At 41.2% G+C, this 26,075-nt stretch overlaps 1 protein-coding gene across 3 annotated transcripts; it reads right to left on the reverse strand.

Annotated features, from left to right (window-relative positions):
• CGA (glycoprotein hormones, alpha polypeptide) lies at window positions 1-26,050 on the reverse strand. Of its 3 annotated transcripts, XM_048935315.1 has the most exons (6): window positions 25,927-26,050; window positions 25,129-25,276; window positions 18,761-18,848; window positions 3,420-3,526; window positions 1,811-1,995; window positions 1-345 (listed from the first exon to the last, which is right to left on the reverse strand). In XM_048935315.1, exons 4-6 carry the CDS (start codon window positions 3,517-3,519, stop codon window positions 268-270), a joined length of 363 nt encoding a protein of 120 aa, XP_048791272.1. In that variant the 5' UTR covers window positions 3,520-3,526; window positions 18,761-18,848; window positions 25,129-25,276; window positions 25,927-26,050; the 3' UTR covers window positions 1-267. The 3 variants fall into 3 exon arrangements, with proteins under 3 accessions (XP_048791272.1, XP_048791273.1, XP_048791274.1); XM_048935316.1 differs by lacking the exon at window positions 18,761-18,848; XM_048935317.1 differs by lacking the exons at window positions 25,129-25,276; window positions 25,927-26,050 and adding an exon at window positions 21,018-21,035.
• Window positions 26,051-26,075: the final 25 nt, after the last annotated feature.

Here is a 26,075-nt window from a genome sequence, read left to right on the forward strand (position 1 = left end):
TTGACAATTTATCTGACAGTTTATTTTAAAAACAGATCAAGATTATGGTTGTCATGCAAGTGCTGCATCTAATCCCTAATGGAAATAGTTAAACTTACTTAAATGCATGAAGAAGCAGAGAGGAAATAAAACAGCCATCCATCTCATTCAAAAGTCTACGTGGTGTCTTGACCAGAAAACACAAGATTATACACAGCGTTGCTATAAAAGCTGAAAAACAAATATTCCATTCACCGTTGTCCTTGATCATTAACAAAGGGACAGGCTTTAAGATTTATGATAGTAGCAGGTACTGCAGTGACAGTCTGTGTGGTTCTCTATCTTCACATTGTCCTTAAGGGTAATCTTAAAAAAAGAAAACACACACATGAGAAAGAAGATAATTAGGATTAGCTACACAGTTAAAACTGCAATCTCAAGCAAAAGATTTCTGAAGCCTTTTTCTTAACCCCAAGCAGTACGCAGGCTCCAAAGAGTACTTGAACTAGAATGGCCTCTGAATGCCAGTCTGTGAAGCTGCATCATCAGTGGCTTTTGGAGAATATAATGAGATGGTTTTGAACAGCAAGATGCCTGGTGTCCTTAATTTGGCACATTTTAAAGTGTCTATTTTTCAAAAAAGTGTTACTCAACCAATCTATGACAAATCAGGAAGTGTCCTTAACATACTTCACATGGAGATTATAAAAACAGAAAGCATGAACACTATGAGCTATTTTTAATCTCAGCCAAATTTTATTTCCTGCCTCAGGGCAAGCATAATATTGGTGGTCTAGAAAAACATGTATGCTCTACTGAGAAGAAGAGCTAAAACATATTCAGATATAGGTATCTATAGGTAAGTCATGTATTTGGGCTCACACTGCAGTCAGCAGAGACCCAGGGCTCTGTCCAGCTGCGTACACAGAAAGGCTGATTGCCCTTTCAGACATCAGATGGGATCCCACCAAGCCCCCAGCTGCCACTCCAGAAGGTCTTTTATGGGTCCTGTGTCTGCCAGCTATACACAGATGTCTTGAGTACCCCAGGGTATCTCAGATGGCACCAAACCTGTGAGCCAGTAATTGAACTGAGCCCCTCATCAGCACATTCAGTGAACATGATTCGGATCACCATATGACAGCTACCTTGGCTTTGCATCAGCTAGCTCACCACTGATTACATCAATTTAAGATTTCTTCACCTGGAGCTGAATTGCTCCCAAAATAGCTTTAGCAGAAACTCTCTTTAGGAGAACCTTCCAGATGGGACTGTTAAAAAAATGCTCAAAGTAGCTGCACGTGTTTACAGTTCCCTTCCGGTTATACTATTAAAAGTAAACACCATCTCAATTAATCTAATGAGTACAGATGGTTTTGGTCCCTCATTCCCATATATGTAATTGATAGTATTGACTAGGCACATTCTCAGAGGATTCCTGCTTATGCAGGAAAGAAGCAAGGAAAGCGACTAATTAAAATCAAATCCACGCTTCGTGACATTTAAGGAGAGGGTACACACCCAGCAGAGTTAAAAATGAATGGTCAAGAAATCCAGTTCATGCATCATGAGTCACAGTACTTTCACTGAAGTCAGTGGCACTGCATCAGTTTCCATACCCAACTGAATATCAGAGTCAGGACTGGTTAACATTTTAATTTCTTTTAAAAAACGACAAATGAGCACAAGTGTAAATTATATAAGTACCAAAGATGTTTCCCTCAAATAGCTGCTCAGTGCCCTCCAGCAAAAACATATTATTTTCTATTCACTGCTTCGCTTACACATTGCTTTCTAAAATAATTTTAAATGGTCTCATTTACATTCTCACCTTGGTGAAAGCCTTTGCTACGCAGCACGTTGCTTCTGATGTAATGTTTTTTGGAACAAGCATGGTCTTCTTGGATCTCATGGGAGTGGGATAGGCCCGGGAGAAACAGCATCCAGTGCACTGGTAAATGGGGGCTCCTGGTTTTGAAAAGAATCTGTTCTCCCCTAGCTTGCACTCTGGACAACCTGCCATAAAAACATACAGAAAAGACTTTTACTTGATGGCCATTCATCTTCAAAGAGAAAGGGAAAGCACAGGCAGTAAGAGCAAGTACTGGCTGTGTTCTGCTTTTTGATGCATGCAGAACTGAAAAGCACAGAAACAAAAGCTCTCCTCTTCAGGGTCCTTCGTCTTCACAACATCCACTTCTTGTAAACCTAGAGTGCATCTTTCCAGGTAAGGCACAAGCATTTCCTTTCTGTTCTTTCTAAATTAGTTTTGTTGGTAGCATTTTTTTGGTAGGCTTACTGCAGTAGCTCTATCTGTAAAATCTATTAGCTATGGATAATTAGTAATAGCACTATTTCCTAGTGCTTCCTAGACAGTGCCCATTTGGAAGTAACACTCAGTTATCTGTGAATTTTAAAAAATGCCTGGTGACTTCAAGATTTACATAGCATGCATTTTTCTCTATTCTGTTCAAAACTTATTAAAGAAAATCAATTGGCAGAAGGCAAATGTTCAACACTATTAAAAATCAAATCTTTTTAAGTGTGAAAATGGGTTTTTACCCATACAGAGACCTGGCAATGGGGAGGAACTGTAGCAGGCAAAGGAGCCCACCTAACCTGATCGTCAAAATGTAGCATTCAACTCCGTCCCCAAGAGCAGCACAGGAGAAGGCTTAGTGTGCTGGCCCTGGCAGGAGGTAAGCTTGGGTGCAACTGTAGGACACCATGATCTTCAGGCCTGCTAGGAGATGAGGAGGAGCTCAGAGAGAGGTTCTAAGGCCAGCTACTGGAAGGACTCACGCTATCTCCACATGAAGGAACACTACAAACCCCAGCCCTGATCGGCCAGAGAGGACAAACAGAATCAAACTGTGTTGTGTTAACACTGTTGCTGAGTGGATGTTGCTAAAGGCACTGCTTTCTCAGTGTTGATCCATGGGACCTGCCTTGTTAGTGAGGAGTGTATATATGACCCTATGAGAAGAAGTGTGAGTTGGAGGCTATGCTGATGGAGATCTCTATGGCCACACTACTACACACTGTGGCTTTGTTCCAGTAAACTCATCCTCACCCTGGCTGCAGCACAAGAGGTCTTTCAGAAGAAATATATTCTATGCATTAAGATGAGAAATTATTGTTTTGCTATTCCTGGTGTTGGATACTTTGAAGTACAACAAAATGAAACATTTCTGTTCGATAATGTTTCAAGGATTAAGGTCACCACATCAAGAGGAGGAAACTGTCATCTGGGAGACTCATGACCTGGAGAAATCAAGTTTAAAGAAGAAATAGGAAGCAAAATTATCTCAAATAATTATACCTTCACATCCCAGCATCAATAAATGTAATAGAATAATAATATTTATGACCACATTTATAAAACAAGTTTAATTACTGCTCTTTATAACTGCCCTATTTCTGAATACTGAGTAGCTTACCCTGCATGAGAAATTCTCCATCTGGGAAAGTATGAAGAAGATGCAGAAATACAGACAAAATGGTCAAAGTGACAGCTGCATACTTCCTGTAGCAATCCATGATCTTTCTGGAAATACAAATAAGCACATTTTAGAGGACTGTTTCCGAATGGGTACAGTACCAGCATGTAGGCTACATACTAATACAGCATTCAGGATGAGTAACAGGGACAATTTAAAACCAAGAGCAGAAACTGAAAATGTAGTACACTGATGTGCATTTTATAGCCTCAGAAAATTGACTTCATCACCACTTTCATAACAAAAATGTACCTCTCCTTCTGGCCTTAACAATATTTTCTGAATATTAACACAAACCATAGCATATAAACTTCAAATACCGTAACTGTCTAATATTTATGGTAGAGTGCAGAAAAGACAGCAAACGTCTATGGAGAAGACAATGGAATCTGTAGAATCCAGGACACAGTAAGACTAATTTCAGAGAAAATAATTTCACATTTGGACAATTTCCTGAGCCAAGAGTCAGATTATTTGTCCTCACACTGACCACTTTAGTGCCCAAGTCCCCACAAACAGATTTTCATAGTCCTGTTCCTAGTTGGAAGAAAGCATTTCTTCCATTAAGGAGGGCTGCCCTCACCCAGTCTTGGTCCCAGAAGGGACACGTTCCTTCCAGGCAGAAGCCTAAAGAGACATGGTGCAAAAGAGAGCTCAGGAGAGCTTAAACAGCCCTGGAGCATCCTTCAGGGCTACCTCTGTGGTACAGGGGCCTCATCAGGAGAGTCACAGCAAGTTCAGAGTCACCATCATCTTCCAGACTGAGATTTCCATCAGGCTTTGTTTTACTGGCACTGTGGATTGGCTTTTGGGTTCCGATCAACAGATGAATATAGAAAGCTGGTTTGGTATAAACACACCTCGCTTCATTCAAACTTTTAAAAATCTTTACGGGCATTTTGTGCAAGAAAGCATATGCTACGTGGCACATCTTCAGGCTCTGCACTGTCCATGCCCACCCCGCAGTTTTGCTGAAGCTGTGCAGCAGTGCTGTACTTGCTGCTACCTGCCCCCAGGGACAGCAGTCCCAAGCCGCTCCCAGCACACAGAGCCCACAGATCGCAGCCACCAACTGCCTTATGAGAAAGCTTATCTGATCACGCAGGTCTCCCTGCACACGCAGGTCTCCCTGCTCCTGCAGTCACAGCCCCAGGCCATGCCAGCAGCCAAATGGGGTGCGTTTGGGCTGTGTCTGAACAGCAGGCCCTGCAGCATCCAGTGTTCTGGCAGCACCTCAGGACAGGCTCTCACAGCAGGAGCTTGTAAGCAGTTTCTGTGCCCCGTGCAGGCTGCCTGATCCCTTGGCTTTAAAGACAGAAGTTGTCCCCAAAGAGCATGGTGGCTGACAGGCAGGATAAGGCCTCAGGCTGACAACACTTGATACATTCTAGATTCTGAAAGTCACTTGCTTTGCAAGGTAAAAAAGTTAAGAGCTCTTCTTCCAAACACTCCAGTCATTGTTGCTACTTCATGATAAATATTCTCCAGGGAGGAATCCCACTATGGAACTAAGTATTTCTAAACATGCAGTGATGGTGAAAGCAACAATAACACCAGCAACAAAGACATTAATCTTGAGATCTGATGTAGAGGCTATTTAAGCATGCCATGCTATTGGAAAGGGCACTGACGTCCCTAAGAAGAAAATATAGTAGAAAATCAAGAGAGCAAAGCATAATTAAATGAAATCAGCTTTCATATACAGGCAAGCTATTTTTTTTCAGAATTTGCATCTCCCCAGCAGAATCCCTGCAGACACTGCCGCAGTGATGAAATGTACAAATAATGCCTGCTTGCATCTGGATGGAAAGGTGGTTCAAGGTGTGAACCTACTTTCATGATACAATCGTCTGAGTGAGCTTGGAGCACTGGCATGTGTACGAAGACTGTATGGATTAACAGAGGGACACTCCATTGCCATACAAATTCCCAGAGGTACATCCAGCAGGTCTTGGTTCATTGATCAAACAGACTGTGATGAAGGAAGCAGTCAGCTTGCTATGGTGCTCTGATCATATAATAGAGCTTTGAACTCAGGACAAGGAAGGAAACAAAGCCAGAGAAGCCCATGCCCATAGCAAATAGAAAAATCTCATGTCCAGGATGATGATGCTGAGACCAAAGATGAGATGATGAGAACACAGTCCTTGCCTCATCAGAATTAGCAAAGTGGAAGGGAACAAAGTTTCTGAGCAAGTCAGAGAGCTATAAAGGCACAATAGAGGCAACAAAAATTTTTAAAGTAAAATAGCAAATACTAGAGATAAGAAATTGATCTGAAGCCCGGCAAAGATCGAGGATGGAGAGGAGACTGCAATAATGGGAAGCAAAGGCTGGGTGCTAGGCATAGGTGACTTCACCTCCTCAGTCCCACCTGCCCAGCAAGTTGGTCCATGCTGGCAAGAAACAGAGGATAAGGGAGTTATCCAGTACCCTGGATAAGCCAGGGTGAAATTTGAAGAAAACCCACTTGAAGAAACTGTGGAAACACTGGAAGGAAGCATTTGGAAGAAGTATAAAAACTAGACTAGTAAACGTGTGTATGCATGTAGGCTGAATGCTACTGGTGGTTATTTCTCTCTGCTATGGCTTTTACCAAAAACCCATCCAAGTAAAAGAATTGGTCTTCTGAGATTAGCTACTATGGGAAACTTGGAGATGTGTGTTAAAAAGAGAGCCTGCATGATGCAGCATTGTATAGCAAAGGATAGCCACAGCAACCTGGGGTAATGCCCACTAAATGTGAGGCACGCATCACTGCTTCAGCCTTCTCATAAGTTCAGTCATGGGCTTTTACTTTAACACATCCCAGTGCTCACTCAGTACTATCCAGGTTTTGTGATATGGTAAGCTTTGTGCTCCCCTTCCTCCTTTTAGATTTTCAGGGCAGATCCAAGCCAGCTTGATCTGGCCATGTCCACTGAATTAATTCAATGTGGCCACACTGAGAACATGCAGGACAATGAAGGGTGAATAACACGGTAGCCTCACAGGAGCTTTAAACAGTGCTCTCACATTTCTGAAAGGCAGCTCCCAGCTCTCTGTGCTCTGCTCCCTGGACAAAAGTCACCTGTGTCCACAACATCAGGATGGACCTTCACACCATTTATGTCAATCAACATTCACATGATTGTGCCAGACATTTTAGGAAGTGAACTGAGCTCAGTTGCATTTATGAAGTTGTGATGAGTAAATTGATCAGAGCTCTCCCTTCAGCAAATAGGAATTTTCCTGGAAGGTTATTTACTGTATGTGCTCTTTTCAGTACTACAGCTGAGGTGTGACTGCTGGCAGACTCGCCTGTACTGGAACACACAAGCACAGTTTAGCTTCAGGCCCTGCTCCATCTGAGGGCTCAGAACTGGACAACACATTGCCCAGTGCAAGGAGCCAGCTGGAAGGGCTCATTTACCAGCAGGAGAAGACGAAAGACAGACTTTTCAAAACACCTCGTTTCTACATCACCCTGAGCCTTTTGGTAAGTCTGGATGATCCAGTGGCTCTCTAACGACACCACAGCCATTGACTGACTACTGTGTGACTCCATGCTCTTTGCTGAACACGTTGTGGCTTTCTTTGTCATAATTTCTCTAAAAATGATTTGGTAAATTAAAAGGGTCTGAGGCAATCCCAGAGGGAAGTTGTTTAAATTAAACTAGCCAAAAAAGGGAATTGAAATTGCAGTTTTGCACTTCCTCTATTGAGTCAGACAGTCAGGCTTGTACTAAAAACAAAGACCTGTCAATAAAGCCCAGACATGAGTGTCTCTACTCCAGCAGTATGACAGCAATTTCACCCGATGTTTTTATTCTGTTCTGCGTTTTCTTTTCTGACTGTGCCCATGCTGCTAACCCAGTTAATATCTACACCACCTCACAACCAAGTTAAATTAAGCTTTTACTTTGCTCTGCTAATCATTATCTTTCTTAAGCTATTGGAACATTATGATTTGGTTATTGTGATTATGTAAAGTGTGAGTTTTAGCAGATCTTTGGAAAGACGACAATTTTAAACCTTCCCCAGCAGTGAAAGACTCACCTTACTATTTACAATACCTTGTCTTGTTCTATAAACAAGTTATCCTATTACCAGTTACCATAACAAGGATAGCTTGTCATCAGCGATTGCAAACAGGTCTTCTTTACACATGCGTGTGGGACTCTGTGGATGTCTTTATATTTATGCTCTACACCATGAAACCAGAATTCCTACTCAAATTCTGCGGTCTTTGTCTTTGCACAGACATGCCAGAGAGCTTTGTTAGATGGGCCATCTTTGTACTGACCATAGGAAATAACTTAATGTCTTCAGCAAAAACGTGGGATGTCTCTCTATGCTGCTCTGTATGGTGACTGTGGTGATGCTGTGCCCAATAAGAGCCAAACACTCTGCACACTGTGTTTACTTCTTTCCAGAGTGCTTAGCAGTGATGTACGGCTATGTCACAGCAACAGTGAAGTGCCAATGCTTCACTTCTGGCTGTCTTGTACCTTGTAAGCTGTTAGCAAACCACTGAAGACTGAGAAATCTTTACTAACATCTTTTCTTTCTTTTTTCTTCCTTAACGTATTTAACCAGCAACTTAAAGACTCTAAAACACGTTAGCACCATGAATTGTGTAACATTTGACATCTGGCAGCAATACTGTGGACCAGGATAAAAATACAAGATTACTAATGAAGCATTACCAGACCCGACCAGAAATCACGAAATATGCAATCCTACAACCTTGTTTACTGTTAATTACAAAGCCAGTTCAACACTAAGTACTGATTTCTTAGTGCCTAAGCAACATTTCACTCCAGTTTTCAAAATAAAAACTTTGACAGAATGGAAGGAGAAGAAAACTTTTGGAGAGAAGGAGAAGACAATGTCAAAAAAATGTAATTGTTCTTCTTTAACAGTAAAGAAAATTAAAAATATATTACCTCCCTTGTTCAGTGAGAATAAATCAGAAAGATGAGAAAATGCAGGATGATGTTCAAATGTGAGCTGTCCTTGATGTGTGGATGTACCTTCCTGATGTATAAAAAGGCTGCATCTTTCTTTTATACCAGCAAAGTTAGATCATGTTCCTCGCCCACAACTAAGCCATAGGATCAACTGTACATTTTCTCTAATGACTGAACATTACTTTATGTAATTACCAGCCCACAATACTGATCTTATCTCCTACTCAACTTTCATAAAGATCTTTTTTTTCCTTACATAATGAAAGAAAGGGCAGCTTGTGTGCATAAACTCAATGCCATGTGAGTTTCCTGGGGAACTCAAATATCCAGCGTCTAGTCATTTGCTGCACTGGTCAGTGAATAGAAGCTCATTTTACAAAAGGAAGAGTTAGTAAGGTTTCCTAATGCTTCTGAAACCAGAGAGAAAAACAATTACAGCAATGGCACTGTCTTAGCAGGGAATAACAAAATAACAAACAGCAGAGATCTACACAAATATAAAAGAATAATCTCCACTTGAATTTAATGCCCAGAGAACAAATGTGTGGATTAATATAGGATTACTTCTTTACATGTGGGGCAAGATCTCATCTTGTTTTCGAAGTATGGCTAGTGTAGTGGAGGCCCTTTTGAAAATGGCACCAGAATGCAGATTTTTAAGGTTTAGAGATTTGCAAGTCCCTATTCTCAAGTGAGAGAGCCTGTGTTGATGCAGCTGGATCTGAGGCCAAGAGGTACAGAAGGGCTTGCGCCCACTCAGCACTTCTTTTCCCCAACCCAAATGGGAGGTGTATGTCCAAGTGCCTACCATAAACAAGCCCCAGCAACACAGTTAGCTCACATGGTACTGAGGTAGGGGAGACTCCCCTCAGATGCCTAAAAGTTATCTGCCCAGATCTGAGTTATTCACTCTAGGCTGCCTCTGTAAGTCAATGGACCTAAACGTCTCTTTCAGTACTTGGCTAAGCAAGCTGAAAGGCTGCACCATCCCCTTTGGTGGCTGCCCAAGCCACATCAGATTGAAGGGTTCACGTGGTTGCTGGCTTAGGCTCACCAACTCTTTGTTTGGCTTGTTCCTCAGCCTCTGCTCATGGTACAGTCCCATGCTCTTTCCATTCTCCACAGTGCATCTCCCTGACCTGCACCTGACTCACCACACCTACCTCCACTAACATCCTCATCAGCCTCAAGGTGCCTTTCCACCTTCTATTTATTCAATTGATCACTGTAACAAAGTGTAATCCAAAACAATTGTCCCCAGCCTGCACTTGGCTTGAAATTGACTTCTGTTGCAAAACTGAAGATGGATTTCTGCACCTGAAAGCCTGCTTGTTTTTTATCCAATGATATGAGCTGGTCTAATAAAAGATGGTTGCTCTTCTTACAGCATTTCTTCATTTAATAACAGAAGCATAAAGCTGACGTTTTAAAGCTACTGGTAAACAGTTTACTGAGAAATATTCCACTGGAAGACTGAAACTTAATATTTCTTGTCATTCAAAGAATATTTGATGAAAATTGCTGAACTTTGTAGAGTAGCTCTGACTTGGCTCTATCCTGCCCTTTTGAGCCCTTTTTGCCCAACTCAGCTTGCAGTCCTATGAGAAATCCAGCTTGACTTGTGATACTTCACAAAAAAAAGCATAATGCTATCCTCATAATAAGGAAGATCAGTGGCAATTGTGTTGTATGTTCATATTTGGTACTTATTTGGCTATGTATAGCAGTGCATCACCAAAATAATAAAAAAGAAATGTTATAAAAAATCTTTCATTGGAATGATTTAAGTACCTGATCACATTACCTCCGGAGTATAAAGAAAAATAAGAGTGCCCACAACCCGGTAGTCCTTTCATACCAGAATGTATTAGAAATAAATCTCATAAAGTCAATGGAATTACACTTGTATAAAAGATAGTTTTAAAAAAGCCCCTATTTTTATTAAGAGGATTTCTTTCTTTAGCCGTTCCAAATCTCCAACTAAAAATACTTTGTCAAATCTGTCTTAATGTGCAATTGAATGAGAAATGAGTGAAAGTGGTTCATTACTTTGGAAGTATGAAAAAAACCCACCCACTTTTCTAGGAGCTGGATCCTTACCACTCCTTGGAATTTCTCTGCTCAGGTGGGTTCCTGTCTCCTCCCTTTCTCTGTCAGAGCTGTCTCAAGGTATCTGTCCTACTTCCCTACTTAGCAATATCTGCTTATCTAGGGGCTGCTTCCTGATGCTGCCTTTTCCCCGCTAGAGGAAAGCTTTTCCTCTTTGCCACTCTGTGGAGCTGTAGGGCATTCCCCCGCACTCTCAATAAAAGAATGGGAAAAGGTTCCCTTGCTTCAGTAAAAAAATTCTTCAATTCAACAATGACAATCAACATTATTGATAAATAGATCCTATCCCCACAGAGTGTGATTAAAGATAAACACCACTAAACTGAAATGCTAGTAAGGGCAATACAAGGTTTGCTATGTTTCCTCCAGCAGAAAGGATAGTACAGAACACAAATACTTTTTTTCTTCTTTTCTTTTTTTTTTTTTCTGCATAAGAATCATATTCTTCAGAACCATTCCAGCCTTCTTTTTTGGTTTTACTTCTCTTTCTACGTAGGGAAATGAAAATAACCCTTAAAATGAAGTTCTGATAGCATTTCTGTTTTGGATGGATAAGCACGTTGAGTTCTGAAGGGGTTTTATAATAATCATAGAATCATAGAATGGCCTGAATTGAAAAGGAACGCAACAATCATCTAGTTTCATACCCCCTGCTATGTGCAGGGTCACCACCCACCAGACAATGGCCCAGAGCCACATCCAGCCTGGCCTTGAATGCCTCCAGGGATGGGGCATCCACAACCTCCTTGGACAACCTGTTCCAGGGTGTCACCACCCTCTATCACATTTCAGAATCTATTCCAAATACAATCAAAATCTACATTTTATCATTTGCATGACCTCTAAAAACAGCAGGCTCCCTTCTGAGGATAGAAGCACTCATACACACTGAACACCATAAACAGTTTTCTTCTCTCTTGTAATCTTCCAGCACCTACTTAGCAACCAGCTCTGAGCCTGCACCAGAGGAACTCACAGTCACTGATACTATCTCACATTTTGGGTGTCACTTCCTTCATTGTTCGTGTCATCTTCAAGGGTCTCTGGAGGACAGATCCTCCCTCAAGTGCTTTGCACTGACATAAGCAAATTATCAGAATCACCAAAGAGATAACAAAATAACAAAAGGTTTCACTAGAATGGCTGACAGCATACCCCAGAAAGAAAGATTTGCCGTGGATTCAAGGAAGAAAAGATATTAAAGAAAAAATATAATCTGATCTGGAAATATGCAGTTATTTCAGTATTGCGCTGAGTCTCCCAGCTCCTTGCCATTTAACTCTTCCACCATCACTCCTCCAGTTGCCCTCTGTCTGTTCTCAGATGTAGCAGCATAGTTATTCACTTAAACAAGACATCCCAAGGCTGTGGAAAACACAGACATACAGCTTTTTAACATATAGAGCTCCTGTCTGCTGAAACGTGTCATGTAGCATTACACAAGGAGTGAAAGTCATGTTTTCTACCATTGTACAGATGTTTTCAACTGATTAGCTGAAATTACCTCTCAAAGCAGCACTTTCTGGCCTCATTCTCCTTCATTTAAAATCAGTGAGACTTCTGCCGTTTTTTTTCAAATGAAACTGAATCTGGACTTTTAAGATTAGGTGTTAGTGTTCTCAAGCTTCAGCCAAACATTGATTATTCTGAGATAATACAGCTTTTAGTATTTATGGCACATAAATAATTGACTGCAAAGCCTCTTCTCTTCTAAAACCATGGTGGAAAGAGGGTTCACTAATATGCGTCTCTTTTTTAGTTGTTTTTTGAAGGAATTGAAATTACAGACAGCAGAACTCCAGAAATACGTGCAGAAATCATCATTTCACCAAACTAACTCCAAACTAAAAATCCTGCTTCTGAAGAAAACAGATTATAGGGAATATCTACATTTTTTATCCTTTTTTTCCTTAACCTGTCAAGGTCAAAATTTTTAATCATGGCATGTTGTTAGGATACTTATGGTACTAATAGGATGATGGCCTCTGTTTAGCTCTTTTTTCATGCTTCCTTTTGAAATAGGTTTATTTGAAATCCAATTCCTTTGAGCAAAATTAGAGTGGATAATATAATAACTGTCACAGTACTGCGGAACTGCAAACAAAATGTCATTAACGTGTAGGTTTGACCTCGAGGGCTTTACAGAATGCATTTCAATATTTGTTTTCTCTACTTTTAATTCATATGACTAACTACACCTCACAGTGACTAACCCATATCACAAGGTCAGGATGGGCTATTGCTTTTATGTATAACATTGCTCAGTTGAGATAACTAGGTTTGTTCGACTTCTGAAACAGTAAGTGCTTATTATCAGACAGAAGTAAAACACTAAACTTAACAGACTACTAATCGAATTGAAGCAGTGACTATGTTCCCACATCACAAGGGCAGCCCTTGAGAGATGGAAAACGAAGCTTTAAATATATTTCAGTATTTAGCTTTTTTAATTAAAAAACAAAAACCAAGACACATGAATGGATGATTAGACTTACAGCAGATAAACAGCCCTGTAAAAGGGACAGATATACTGCCAGTGCTGAAGTACTCTGATCAATAATGCAGGATGTCTCATATACACAATGAGCAATTTCAGCAACTCGCACCATTCGAACACGAAAATAATTGTTCATACAATTTGAGATTAGCTCCCTGTAGTCCAAAACCTGAACTCTCTCAAACACTCACGGTATCACCTCCTCTATTAGAAGAAATTTCCATTCCCGTTTCACAGGACTGTGTTTCCTGCTTTTTACAGATGAAAGCACAAAAAAATTGCTGAAGTTCATCAAATTTCAATCAAAATGCGGCAAGATGTAGCCTATAGTGCTGATGATAAAAAAAAAATAATGCACTGACATAGAAACATTACTGGAAAATGTATTCTGAGGAAAACGGCGTATTTTTATCACATTACAAAGAGGCTTGTTAGCAGGCTGCTGTTAGCCTCTGTGTTGGCACTGCACAGAGCACTCTGACCTGCAGGTCATCTGGCTCACCCTGCTTATGATCCGGATTGCAGTAGCACCTAAGAAATCCATAGTGAAACCCAGCAGTCATGAGCCTGCCTGGCACAACCCTAGATAGCAGCAGTTGGGGTCACTGGGACCGGTTTATCCCATGATGTTCCTGTGCACAAAAGCCACAAAATTATGAGGAGAGGCTGAAGGAGCTGGGAATGTTCAGCCTGGAGAAGAGGAGGCTCAGGGGAGACCTCATTGCTCTCTATAACTTCCTGAAGGGAGGTTGTAGTGAGCTGGGGGTCGGCCTCTTCTCTCGTGTCATTAGTGATAGGACCAGAGGGAATGGTTTCAAGCTACGGCAGGGGAGATTCAGGCTGGACATTAGGAAGTATTACTTTTCAGAAAGGGTGGTCAGGCACTGGAATGGACTGCCCAGGGAGGTGGTGGAATCACCGAGCCTGGAGGTGTTCAAGGAAAGACTGGATGTTGTGTTGAGGGACATGGTTTAGTGGGAGCTATTGGGAATAGGTGAACGGTTGGACTGGGTGATCTTTTAGGTCTTTTCCAACCTTAGTGATTCTATGAATCTATGATTCTATGAAAAAGACGGTCTTCTGCCCTGCAGAATTTACAATCTTGTTCAGTGTTTGGAGGAATCAAGCCATTCCCTCAAACTCCTGTTCTACCCAACTGCAGGTGATACCTGGATATCTTCTGATATCTGATCTCAAACCAATGCTCTGGGCTTTACTAAAATCTTCAGATGATATTCCAGGTCTAAGAAGTGCAGACAGTCACAACAGTCTCTCCTGATCAACACACCTAAGTGGTCTCTGACCAGAGACCCCAGTCCCTCTGGAGGATCTCTGAATTGCATATGCTTCATATTTCAGAGAGACATCCAGAGCAATACATAAAAGGAATTATACAAGGTATTTTGTTATCAGTGGTAACGATAAAGCTGATACAAAATGGGCTACTGCGTTATAATACCAAGTCATACCCAGCCAATGTTGCCCATCTCCACGCAGCTACCTTTCAGAAATAAAAGAGGCTTAAATTTACATGGTAACACTCGGTATAGACTTTACCATGCTTTGAGAGCTGGATACTGAGAGCTGATTTCCCGTGTTGTTGAAATTTAGATGCTATCAAGAGGCAGAACAGCAGCCATTCTCTGCCTGCAGCATTACACGGCTGTCGTCAGAGGGACAGTGATGAATCATAGTAACGTCTCGAATTTAATCTAAATGTCTATTTGAGTAGACTGCACAGGTCTAAACTGTAAATTTGTGGGAAGGGAGAGGGCAGGGGAGGAGGTCCAAGCAGCAGCAAAAATGTAAAAATACCATTTTAAATTTAAAATACCATTTTATTTAATACCATTACTTTGTAGTCCAGGTTATTTCTTAAGCTAAACTTAGATTACAAAACGAAAGACAATCTGGGTTCCGTGCTGTTTCCCAAGTTCTCTCATGCCCATCCAGGAGGCCAGAAAGGGAAAGAATTTGAGTACTGACCTTATCTATTAATTGCCTCCTATATTCTTCCTCTTTGCTTGTGTTCACTTGTCATCTCATCTCATTTGATATTTAGCTTGACAATTCTCTAAACCAAGGGCTATCCTTTTACTCAAACTGTTTTTACCCATGACTACGGCTCCTAGACAATATAACAATTAAATACCAACACTCAGCATTTCTTGATACTAAGAAGGGAATGCACCACGTGCTTTTAAAAGATGGTGCTGCAAGGGCAGCTTCTGTGATGACAGTAAGCAGGCCTGCAGAAATGCAATAACCTTTCCAGAGCTATTCCTCTCTAGGAGGATTTCCCAGTGACCTAACAGATGTAGAAAAGCCCAAAGACTAATATGAAATGCACTTAACAGTACCTGCTTTGATCTCACAGGGATATGCATTGACCTCCTTCTGCTCTTAGAGCCTTTAGTACAGGTAGATATTCAGACTGGTGAAAACCTAGGCTGGCAAATGCCACAAATATCCTTCAAGCAAACCCTCGGTTCCAGCTTCAGGATGCTGATTTCTTCTTCAGGAGTACACCATACATTGTTCCAAGTAGGAAGCCAGAGCTAGCAAGAGAACAAAAACATCCCAGTATCTTAACAACCATTCATTAACTGATTGTATTAATTTCCTCAGATGCCCTTTATAATTTTTCAATTTGAAAACACTTAAAATACTGTGTCTAAATGTTCAATAGGAGATTTGTCATTTCTGTTGGCCACTATCAAATACACCAAACAAAGTATCAATAAATAGCAAATGTTGTTATTCAGTAAACCTTAACCTCAATAAACCTTACCAAGCTTAAACACCCATTTTTAACTTTAAACAGAGCTCCATAGCAGCATTGGAATGGGCAGAGCACATTGGCCATTTAAACCAGATCTGCTGCTGTCTGATACGAGGCAGAATGTGGCAATGCAACTGCTTCATTACAGCAAACAAGGCCACAAGTTTGCCATTGACTTATTGATTTAAAGAGTTGCACGTGTGAAGTCAGCTCACACTGACAGTGAAAAGCAAAGCTCAGTGGCAATGTCTTCCTGTTTTAAGAGTTTCCCAGCTTTCTGCTGTAGATCTTCCATCAATGTTGCTTTAACATGCAATGAAACACAGGCAGTGGTACCCTTGGGAACTTCTCCAACCCTGATACCCAATAATAGTGTGTTCTAAAAGGCACCAGTGGCTGTATTAAGCAAACTACAAATTAGGAATCATGAACAGATATGACTGACTGAACAGGGAAGGCAGCAAGAAATGGGTTCAGTTTCCTGGGCTGTACCAATGGCCCTGCAAAAAAAGTTAGAGAGTCATGGAATCAGAGAACAGTTTGGGTTGGAAGAGGCTTTTAAAGGTCATCTAGACCAACTTCTCTGCCATGAACAGGGACACCTTACAGCTAGATCAGGTTGCTCAGAGCCCTGTCCAGCCTGACTTTGGATATTTCCAGGGACAGGGCATCTACCACCTCTCTGAGCATCCTGTTCCAGTGCTTCACTGCCCTTACTGCAAAAATCCTTTTCCTTATATCCAGTCTAAATCTCCCCTGATATACTTTGAAACCATCTCCCTTTGTCCTATCACGCCAACCCTGCTAAAGAATCTGTCCCCTTCTTTCTTTCAGCCCCCTTTAGATACTGAAAGGCCTCACTCAGATCTCCTTAGAGCTTTCTCTTCTCCAGGTTGAACAGCCTCAGCTCTCAGCCTATTCTCGTAGGAGCCTATCCATCCCTTAGATCATTTCTGTGCTCTGAGTCCTCTGGGCCTGCCTTCAGTTTACATCAGTCACTTATCCTGCTGTCTGCAAGCCACTGGTGGATCATGAGATGATTGGACGGTGGTCTAGAAAATGATTGAAGGAAATTTAAACCCTGTGCAGATGCTTTCTCTCACTCTCAACCAAATCCTAAACACAAACTTGCTTTCAGCATCAGTTACAAATGGGAAATAAGAAAGTGTTAATCACAAAGAAAGTGGTTCATCAGTCCAGTAAAGTAAAGCCCAACAAAATCAGACTGGATGCAGATGGAAGAGTGGGGAAAAAGAAATGAAGGGGGAAAAACAAAACAAAACAAAACAAAACAAAACAAAACAAAACAAAAAACCAGCCAAGGATATGAACTGACATTTTCATTATTTATCATATTTGGGACCTATCTTTGAGTGTATGACTACACATATTTTGACTTAAATAAGCCTGGGATTTTTCTGACCAAATGAGGACACTCCAACATCATACGACACCTGAGCTGGTTCTCTAGATTTCTTTGGAATCAAATGAGATTTTGGATCTATTTTTGGAACTACAGCAGGACAAGATGAATTGATCACTTTCCTTGCTTAGGAGGGGAAAAGAGATAACTAGCTCAAATGTGACCATCTACGGCTGGACTGGAGATTTTCACATCTGTCCAGACAGAGTTCACAGCAAACTCCAGAAGACCAAAACCACATTTTTTAGCAGTCTGTTTAAATTTGCTCTGTTTATTCCCTATATCAGCCTTAACAACTTTCATCAGCAGTTCTGAAAGCAGGTTAAAAAAGACCAAGGAGCTTATCAACCCAGGATCTAGACACATCCTGCCAGCCCTGAACTGCAGCAGAACAGCCACCAGTGTGCTATGGCCCCTAATGAACACAACAGCTTGGTACCAAAAACAACAGATAGCAGCATATTGCTCACTTCAGAATTACTGAGCTCAGCTGAGCAGCCAGGCTTCCCATCAGGGGTATGGAGATGTCCCCTGCACTGCATCATTTTTGGAGCCAAGCTGGTGCCCTCCTCAGCATGGAGCTCACTGCATCCATCTGAGGGCAGGATGATGCACATCTGAATTTAACATCACTGCACGGAACCAGCTTGCACTTGGTGGTGACTGCACTCCCCTCTGCTTTTCTTTCCCACCAGCACACTCCTTCCTTCCATACAGGCAAGCAGAGAGAAATAATTTCCAACTAGAAGACATTCAAACGTGACTTAGGGCACAAGAGCACATCAGGTCTCTCATTTAGCAGCCTGTGATTGTTTGCAGAGCAGTTACTGGTGTGAAGTCTCATTAACTTCAGTAATGTAGTAAGTCCCAGTGATTTCAGTAAGCACTTCATCATGTACTTACAAGTTGGCTGAGCTTGAGTGTACATAGGCACATGTACTTTGCTGATTACAACAATTTTTTTTACACTGAGCACACACATTGCAGAATCAAGACAGTGGCATCAGGATTGCCAAGCACAAGGGCTGCCACAAAAGCCATGCCTCCTATTTTGTTATGTTAACCCACAACGTTAGACATAGGCGCTGGTGGCACAGCAGTAGAAGTTGAACCTTCCTATCAATATTCCATTAGACTTTGTTGCTGTGTGACACATGGCAGCAGAGGGGCAGTCTGACAAAATGGTGTCTGACGTGGAAGTGTATATGGAGCAAATGCGTGCTACTGAATTCCTCCACGTAGAAAAAATGGCACTCACTGACATTCACCAAAGCTTGCTAAATGTTCATGAGACCAAACAGTGGGTGTGAGCACAGTGAGGAGGTGGGTGGTGTATTTCAGAAATTGTGACAGTGACAGTGGAGTCACCTCACTGGCACAGATGTTTATCAGCTTGGCATGCAGGCTCTTGTTCATTGCTGCTGGAAATGCATAGCTAATGATGGTGAGTATGTTGAAAAATAGCATTTTGTAGCTGATAATTGGTTTTATCAATTGGTGTTACTGTGCTCTTTGTACCTGTTGTTTTTTCCCTGGAAATAAGTAGGAGGCACTACTTCTGGAGCAACCTACGTCGCTTAGGTAGTCCAGCCTTGAACTCATGATACTGGAAAGAGAAGAAAAAAAAAAGCAAAAAAATTTTAGAGGTTTAAGTCATTGGGCTGCAATAGAATTCCCCATAAATATTCGGAGAACTAACTGCAGTAATCTATTAATTGTTAATGATCATTTTCAAGAAATAAAAGTGAGCAAGAAAGAAAGGTTCCAGCTCTAGAAAGTATAAATGCAACACCTTTAAATAGGAGGGTAAAGGTCTTGGAGCACGCTATATCTGTCAAACTAACTTTCAGCCCTTGAAACAGAACAAATTATTTAAAAAATTATGAATACCTGGACAACTATGATGATAATTAAAAAACAGTTGAAATGGGTTTGTCAAGAAATGAATTATATTAATTGAAGCTAATCTCCTGCTCTGACAGGATAATTGCTCTAGCAAATAAGTGGGAAATAGCCAGTATGATGCTTCTTAACAGTGATGAGCTTTCGATGTTATTCCATACGCGTCTTCTTAAGCAAGCTAAGACAGCATATTCAGAGCCAGTCAGCAACCTGGTAGGTGCAACAGTTGAAAAACTGTTCCCAAAGTGCCATAATTGATGGTTTGCTGTCCAGAGAACAGCCAGGGGAGTTTGTCCTGAGAAAGTTTTATTCACCACTTCCATTTATACCTCAAGATGATGACACATGGGTGTGCTTCCATAGTTTGGTAATGACATTAGATTGGGAAAAGTTGCAAAACGCTTTGAAGTAGCATTAAAAATGAGCCTAAGAAATTGAAGAGGCAGCTTAAAATCAACCAGAATCAACCAGATGAGATATAAAACAGAAAATTACAAAGTGGTCCGCTCTTCAAAGGGATATCTAATGAGGAACGAAAATTAAATACAGAATATGAAATGTCTGTGTAGGCAGAAAACAACGTGGGAGATCACAAACTGAAGAGTCAACACTGTGATGTATGATACAAAGAGTAATTACTCCACTTTACTCAGCTCTGGCAAGACCCAGCAAGAGCAACGCTGTGCTCAGAATCAGTCACTGTACGCTGAGGAAGACGATGACGATCCACCAAGGGGCAAAAGTGCAACAGTGAGGACAGCTGAAGGAATAAGGATTGGATGGCTTAGAAATAAAGCTGTAAACTTAGAAATGAAGGGATTAAGGTGGAACATTATAGCAGCACTTCAAAGTGCAGATGGCTGTCATAAAAGTTTCGGTGGCCATTGTTCCACCGTGACAGCTAAAGGAAGGAGAAAGATCAGATCCGTTTGCAGCAGAGGTTTGAGTTAGGTATTACAAACACATTCAAACAATTGGGATTGCTGAGCATTAAAACAGGCTATTTCAGAGCCGGCAGAATCTTCCCTCCAGGAGCCCCGACTCCAATTCTCTTGAAAGAGCACACAGCAACTTTGCTCGTCTAATAGAAACAAAAAAGGTGCATGTGCGTACATAGTCATCAGTGAGTTTGAAAGGTAATTCCTTGTAGGTGAGCAGTTACTCAACTCCCAATAATATTACATCTCAATTCAGTGCTTTTGAAAGCATGGGCTTGAACGGCAACAGGATCAGACCTACATTTTTTTTGCAATTGCGCCTAAGTAATGGAATGCGTGTCTCAGATCTTTTAATGCAGCATAACTTAATGCAGTTTTTGTATTTCAATAGTATGCATAAATCACTGCAAAAGAATCGCTATCTCACTGTAAGAAGAGAGCTACTAAACTGTGTGTCCTAGACAAAGGAAATATTTTTCAAGTGCTTTGCCTCAGGGGGGATTTAAAGAAGGAAGTTAATGCATTCCAGCAAGAATCTCCATCACTATAATACCAGTGGATTAATTGTAAGTAAAGCTAAGGCTGCGAGAGAGGAAAATTTGCAGTATAAGGAATGTTGATGAAAAGTGCGGGAATGCTGTTGAAGATAAATATATAGCTTGAAATAGATTTTATTTTAAAATGGTGATATTCTTTCAGCATTTCTGTTATTCCCATGACTACCTCTCAGCTCTAAGAACGACTTTTTCATTTTATTCCAATAAATCATTTCTGAATCAAGAATTCATTACATTTCCATCTTTTCATTTTCACTGCAGTGGTTTCTTTCTCTGTGCAACGGCTTCATCACCTGATTGCAATCAATATTGCTGTAACAGGCAGTACATGCAGTTCATCATCAGCAAGAGAAGGGTAAGGAATTACAGGGCACTTACACCACCCTTGTTTAAAATCCATCCCTCTGCCTTCTCCTACGCCTGCCCTTTGCAGGATGCACCTTTTTTTCCTTCTATGGACACATGGATCTGTATTACACCAAAGATGCCCAGTTATTTATTCACTGAAAAAAATAAAATTCAAAGACATTCTTTTTAAAAATAGCTGTTACTGTAAAATGCACTCTCAAAAAGCATTTATCTTCCTCATCACAGCAAAGAGCTGTGTGCCACTACTAGCTGTGTGTGTCACTACTTAATTGATCATAAAGGAGCTAAAATGCAAATTAAGGGAATACAAAAGGCAGACCAAAACGAATATAAGCAAATACAATTTCTTTTAATTGGTCTCGCACCTGCATCCTTCAGCTTAAGTGGAATACTGACGGTCATTATTTTAAACATCCTTTTCCTCCCCCCAAAGTTTTCACAAGAAATGTCCTATCCTGGTGCCCAGTGAAGCTCTTTTTCCTGCGCTCACAAAAAAGATCCAGTTCATATACACAAAATGTAAAATGAAAGAAAAAAAAGGTCTCTGTGGAGCCATCCTAATTTAAATGCTTATCTTGCAAAACGGGGAAGGGAATGAAGAAAATAGCACAATGATGGGAAAACATGTCAGTCTCCAGGACAGCATTTCTTTCAGTAATTCATTCAGTTTACAGCTAGAACTCTGCAAGAACCTATTGAACATGCAGGCAGTGTACATCACTCAGCGAACAATGGAAAATGATAAACAGAAAAGACAATGGAAAGCTAGAAAAGCACCATTAATTGCAGGTAATAGTATTAAAGTTATTATTAAAATACTTAAAAGGAGAATGCAACCCCTCCCCTTCTTTTCAGACAGCTCTAAAACTAACTTAAGATACTCTTTTCTGAGAAAACAGCTCAATCCAAGATCTGAGCAAGTGTGTTGAAATGTGCTGTCCTCCCTCTTCAGTAATTCCCTTCCTCTGGAAAGATGGATTCTCCATGCAATCTGAAATCTGCAAAAACATTTTCCTTTCCCTCATCCGGCTGATGGTAGAGACAACCTACAGACCGTGCTCTGCACGTGTTTTCTTATTCCTGTTGGGGAATATTTAGACTGCTTCAATCACCGTAAAATATGGCTATATAAACCTACACAGGTGATTTCAAACATGGGTGAAAATGGCCGCAGCCAGTATCAATAAGGAAGATATAAATACACGGGATTTATTTTCTCCTCCTTTCAGAATTCACGTCTCATCTGTACTCAGTTTTCATCAGCAGATCTTTTCTACTGCTGCCTTGCACACAGCTGCTGTTTGATTGTCTCACAAAGTTTCTTTTATAGTGCTGTGGACAAACAAATTTGGCACCCTGGAAACAGCAGTATGCACTGTCTAAGACGATAGTTAAGTTTGTTCCAATGTTTTCGGCAGTTTTCTTCACCCAGTATCATCCTTCAGCTTGAAAAGCTTTTGTACTGACATTTTAGTGTTTCTAGACTAAAATCACACTTCTTTTTATGTTTTATTCCACTGAGCTAAAAGAACGATTTATATTCTCCTCTCATAAAGAGATTCTCCGTCCTACTTATAATCCCTCATGCCCTTCTCTGTACCTCCTGCAGTGCAATCTAATCTTTTCTGACCAATAGCGCCCAGGATAGCACAAATTGTTTCAGATGAGCTAGATGTTTTATTTTTACCTGCAGTATCTAACGGAAATATCTGACCTGTCAAGCCATGTGATTTTACAAGCTTCCTCCTTTTTTTTCTTGGTAGACAGAGCACACATATATGACTTGGACAATGTCAACTAATACAATGAACACCTTCCACTCACTGTCATCTCCAACTGATGCGTTTCCCCTGTGAAGAAAGTACTGCCTGCTATCAGTCTCCCTGTACTTTACATTTTGAAAATTAATCCCATTGTATTATTCAGGATTTCAAGGTCATCCAATCTCGATCCCTCTCTTATTGAAAGTGTCTTGCTATTTTGTGTCATCAGCAAATTTCATTATTACAGCTCATATTTTTGTACCTACATCATTAATGGAAATTTCTGGCTGAATAAATATCTTCTGATGTCTCAGATGGGTATGCGATAGGTTTTTTGCTTTCATCTCCAATGTGGAAACATTCATTTTCATATCTTCTTTCTCATTAGCCTCTGCTTTAATTTCCTTTGTAAGGAAACTCAGCTGGGCTTCTGACAATTCTCACTTTACTCTTACCCTCCTTAATACTTTTATAAGCAATCATTTTGTTCTATTCCCTTCAAGCTTCTGATTGTTCTCAATAACCCTTCTGAAGAGGCTATTTACACAGCTGTGACCAACCATCCCTCTACTTTGAGATATGAATTTCAGATACCATTTTTTGCAGACATTTTACCGATGCCAAACCTTCCCCACATGCAAGTCCACAACCACCTAAATGACACTGTCACCACTAACTCATTCCCTTAATTTCATCATTTGACCTTTTTAATTAAAAATGTGTTACTAACCTGGCTCTGCTCTAAGTGAATAATTTTCCTAATAATCTTATGAAAAGTATTTCTCCCCAGACTTAAAATAAAACGTCTCTAGCACACATGTTCGTCTAATAGAAACTCTTTGCCATCTTTCTCCAATATTGACTCAAACAAGTTCTTCTTTAACTTTTCTATCAGGTTTATTTCTTTCTTAAATATCTATCACATTGCAAATTTTAATCCTCCATCAATTGATTTTACCTGTATAACACTTTAAAAGTGTTATACAGGTAAAAGTTTTAAGTGTCTTTTATTTGTGTTCCTGTCCTAAATTCTACTCTGCCATATCTCCTGGTATCCTTTAAGAATTAGTAACTCCAGTTTTGTTGCTTGGGTTCCAGAGATATATAAACATTGTAGCTGTTCCTATGTCCCTAACAGGACATTCTCCCAGGAAGAGTTGATAGTCCTTCTCCTAGGTGCCAGCTATATACAATTTACAAAGCACTCTCATTGTTATTTTTCATAAGACAACCTTGTCTCCAGCCACAATCGGCATCTCAAAACATACAACCGAAGTACCTGAAGATCTGTAAGACATGCATTCTCTTAATGACAGATTTTTCTGAGGCATGGGAAGTGAAACATGGAGTTAGGAAAGCACCACACTGTGGGTATGCACTGAGTCAGTCAAGTGGCAAGAGTGGATGAGAGCATACCTGAATCCCAAATGAATTTTTGACAATGAGGAATCTTTACCATTATAAGTCCTCATCTTAAATCTTTATTTCTGGCATCCTCCAGTAATAAGCCTGTCAATTCTTTTTAACAAGAAATTTCATCTTCATGCTAGTATAAAACTCGGATCTTTCCATTCTTAGTATTACACCTTTTTCCTGTTGTTTCCTCAGTGTCTCTATCCCATTTTTCTTCCTTAGACTCTTCTCCTCCACGGATTCATTGCCCTTTCCCCCTCCAGACACTTCTGCCTCTTCTGCTTATATTCCAGCACAACAAATGCTTAATTGTACATTTCCCCTTGTCAATCTCCTAAGCTTTATATTCACATTTTTTTCACAGTCTCATTGTTTAACCCACAGATCTGTGAAGAAGATAGGTATCTGTAAAGCCTACCTTCTCTGTAGTAACTCTTTTGCTCCTGTCATCTTCAGGCATCTGCACTTCTTTTCCATAAGTTTTACAAGGGCGGAGAGTGATAGGACAAGGGGGAATGGTTTTAACCTGAGGCAGGGGAGGTTTAGGTTAGATATTAGGAAGAAGTTTTTCACACAGAGGGTGGCGACGCACTGGAACAGGTTGCCCAAGGAGGTTGTGGATGCCCCATCCCTGGAGGCATTCAAGGCCAGGCTGGATGTGGCTCTGGGCAGCCTGATTTGGTGGCTGGTGACCCTGCACATAGCAGGGGGGATGAAACTTGTAGATTGTTGTGGTCCTTTTCAACCCAGGCCATTCTATGATTGTATATATTCCATTCTATGTTCTGTTAGGATTCAACAACAGGATGAGCATTACAGCTCTTTACCCAGTATTGAAATACCTCTTTTTAGGACACTGCTACACTTCCTCAGTAGCAGTCATCATATTTTCATTGTTGTCAAGCAAGAATAAAAGGCCGCTTGTGGTCTTTCCTTCTACTTACTAACTCCATCTTTGGTCTCTACAGTGGAAGTCTAGCAATTAACCGCCTCTGAGCTGTGTGTGATTAAAGACAGGAACGCTCTGGGGGCCTTTGTGCAAGTCCTGTTTGGAGTAGGACAGCTGAAGGACAGGCTTCTTTCCACTTGATCCTGATGAGAACAAAACAAACAGTCCTTACTCTACCACCTCTACACGCTAATCTTTTGTTTAAGAACCTCATATTGCCAGTTTCTCCTTCCTGGCCTAGGCTCAACACTGAAAACCCTCTGGGGAACGAGGAAGTGAGGCAGCAAACAAAAACAACTGCACCCATGAATACGCATTTGGCTGTTGTGGCTTACCTGTAAGTGAACCTAATTGAAATTAAACTGTGAATAACGCAAAGTAGAACTGGAAGAGTTATCCGGAGGACACACTATCCTCACTCATATGAATAAGGTATTCATAAGGAATGAGTAAACTTTTGTGCAGTTGTTCCTGGTATTTGCATCGCTTATTAGTACTGGGTATGTAACACGCAGCTTGGCGGTGAGGGATACATGCAAACCTATGTAATTTTCCCTCTGCTAACTTCAGGAGGAGAAGGGATCACCCTAAGGAGGTCAGCCCCTGCAACTTCCCGCTCTGTTAAGAGCACTCAACGTGGTGCACAAGAAACAAAGGGCCACACTTAAAGCCAGGCAGCACCAGCAGCTGACCAGGCAGAAGGAGCCCTCACACACCCAGGCCGCCAGGCCGCCCGCCATCGCTGCCCGCGAGGCTCGAGGGAAGCCGCGAGGCCGCCACCACCACCATTTACCGCCAAAACTGGTCGGAGGAAGGGCGGGGAGCGCCGTCACGTGGCCGCGCGGCCGTTGGAGGGGGCGTGGCGTGGCGTCACGTGACGCGCGGAGGCGCGCGCGCTCCCTGCCCGCTCTCGCCCCTCCCCGGTCGAACCCCGCGCCGCGG

Source organism: Lagopus muta, chromosome 2, assembly GCF_023343835.1.
Source record: "Lagopus muta isolate bLagMut1 chromosome 2, bLagMut1 primary, whole genome shotgun sequence".
Classification (NCBI taxonomy): Eukaryota; Metazoa; Chordata; class Aves; order Galliformes; family Phasianidae; genus Lagopus; species Lagopus muta.

Excerpts from the sequence above, each read along its gene's own strand:
- CGA (XM_048935316.1), bottom strand. The coding sequence starts at position 3,519 with ATGGATTGCTACAGGAAGTATGCAGCTGTCACTTTGACCATTTTGTCT. Across the intron at positions 1,996-3,419 it reads TGGAGAATTTCTCATGCAGG|GTTGTCCAGAGTGCAAGCTA; the intron begins GTAAGCTACTCA and ends TTTTTATGGCAG. Across the intron at positions 346-1,810 it reads TAGCAAAGGCTTTCACCAAG|ATTACCCTTAAGGACAATGT; the intron begins GTGAGAATGTAA and ends TCTTTTTTTAAG.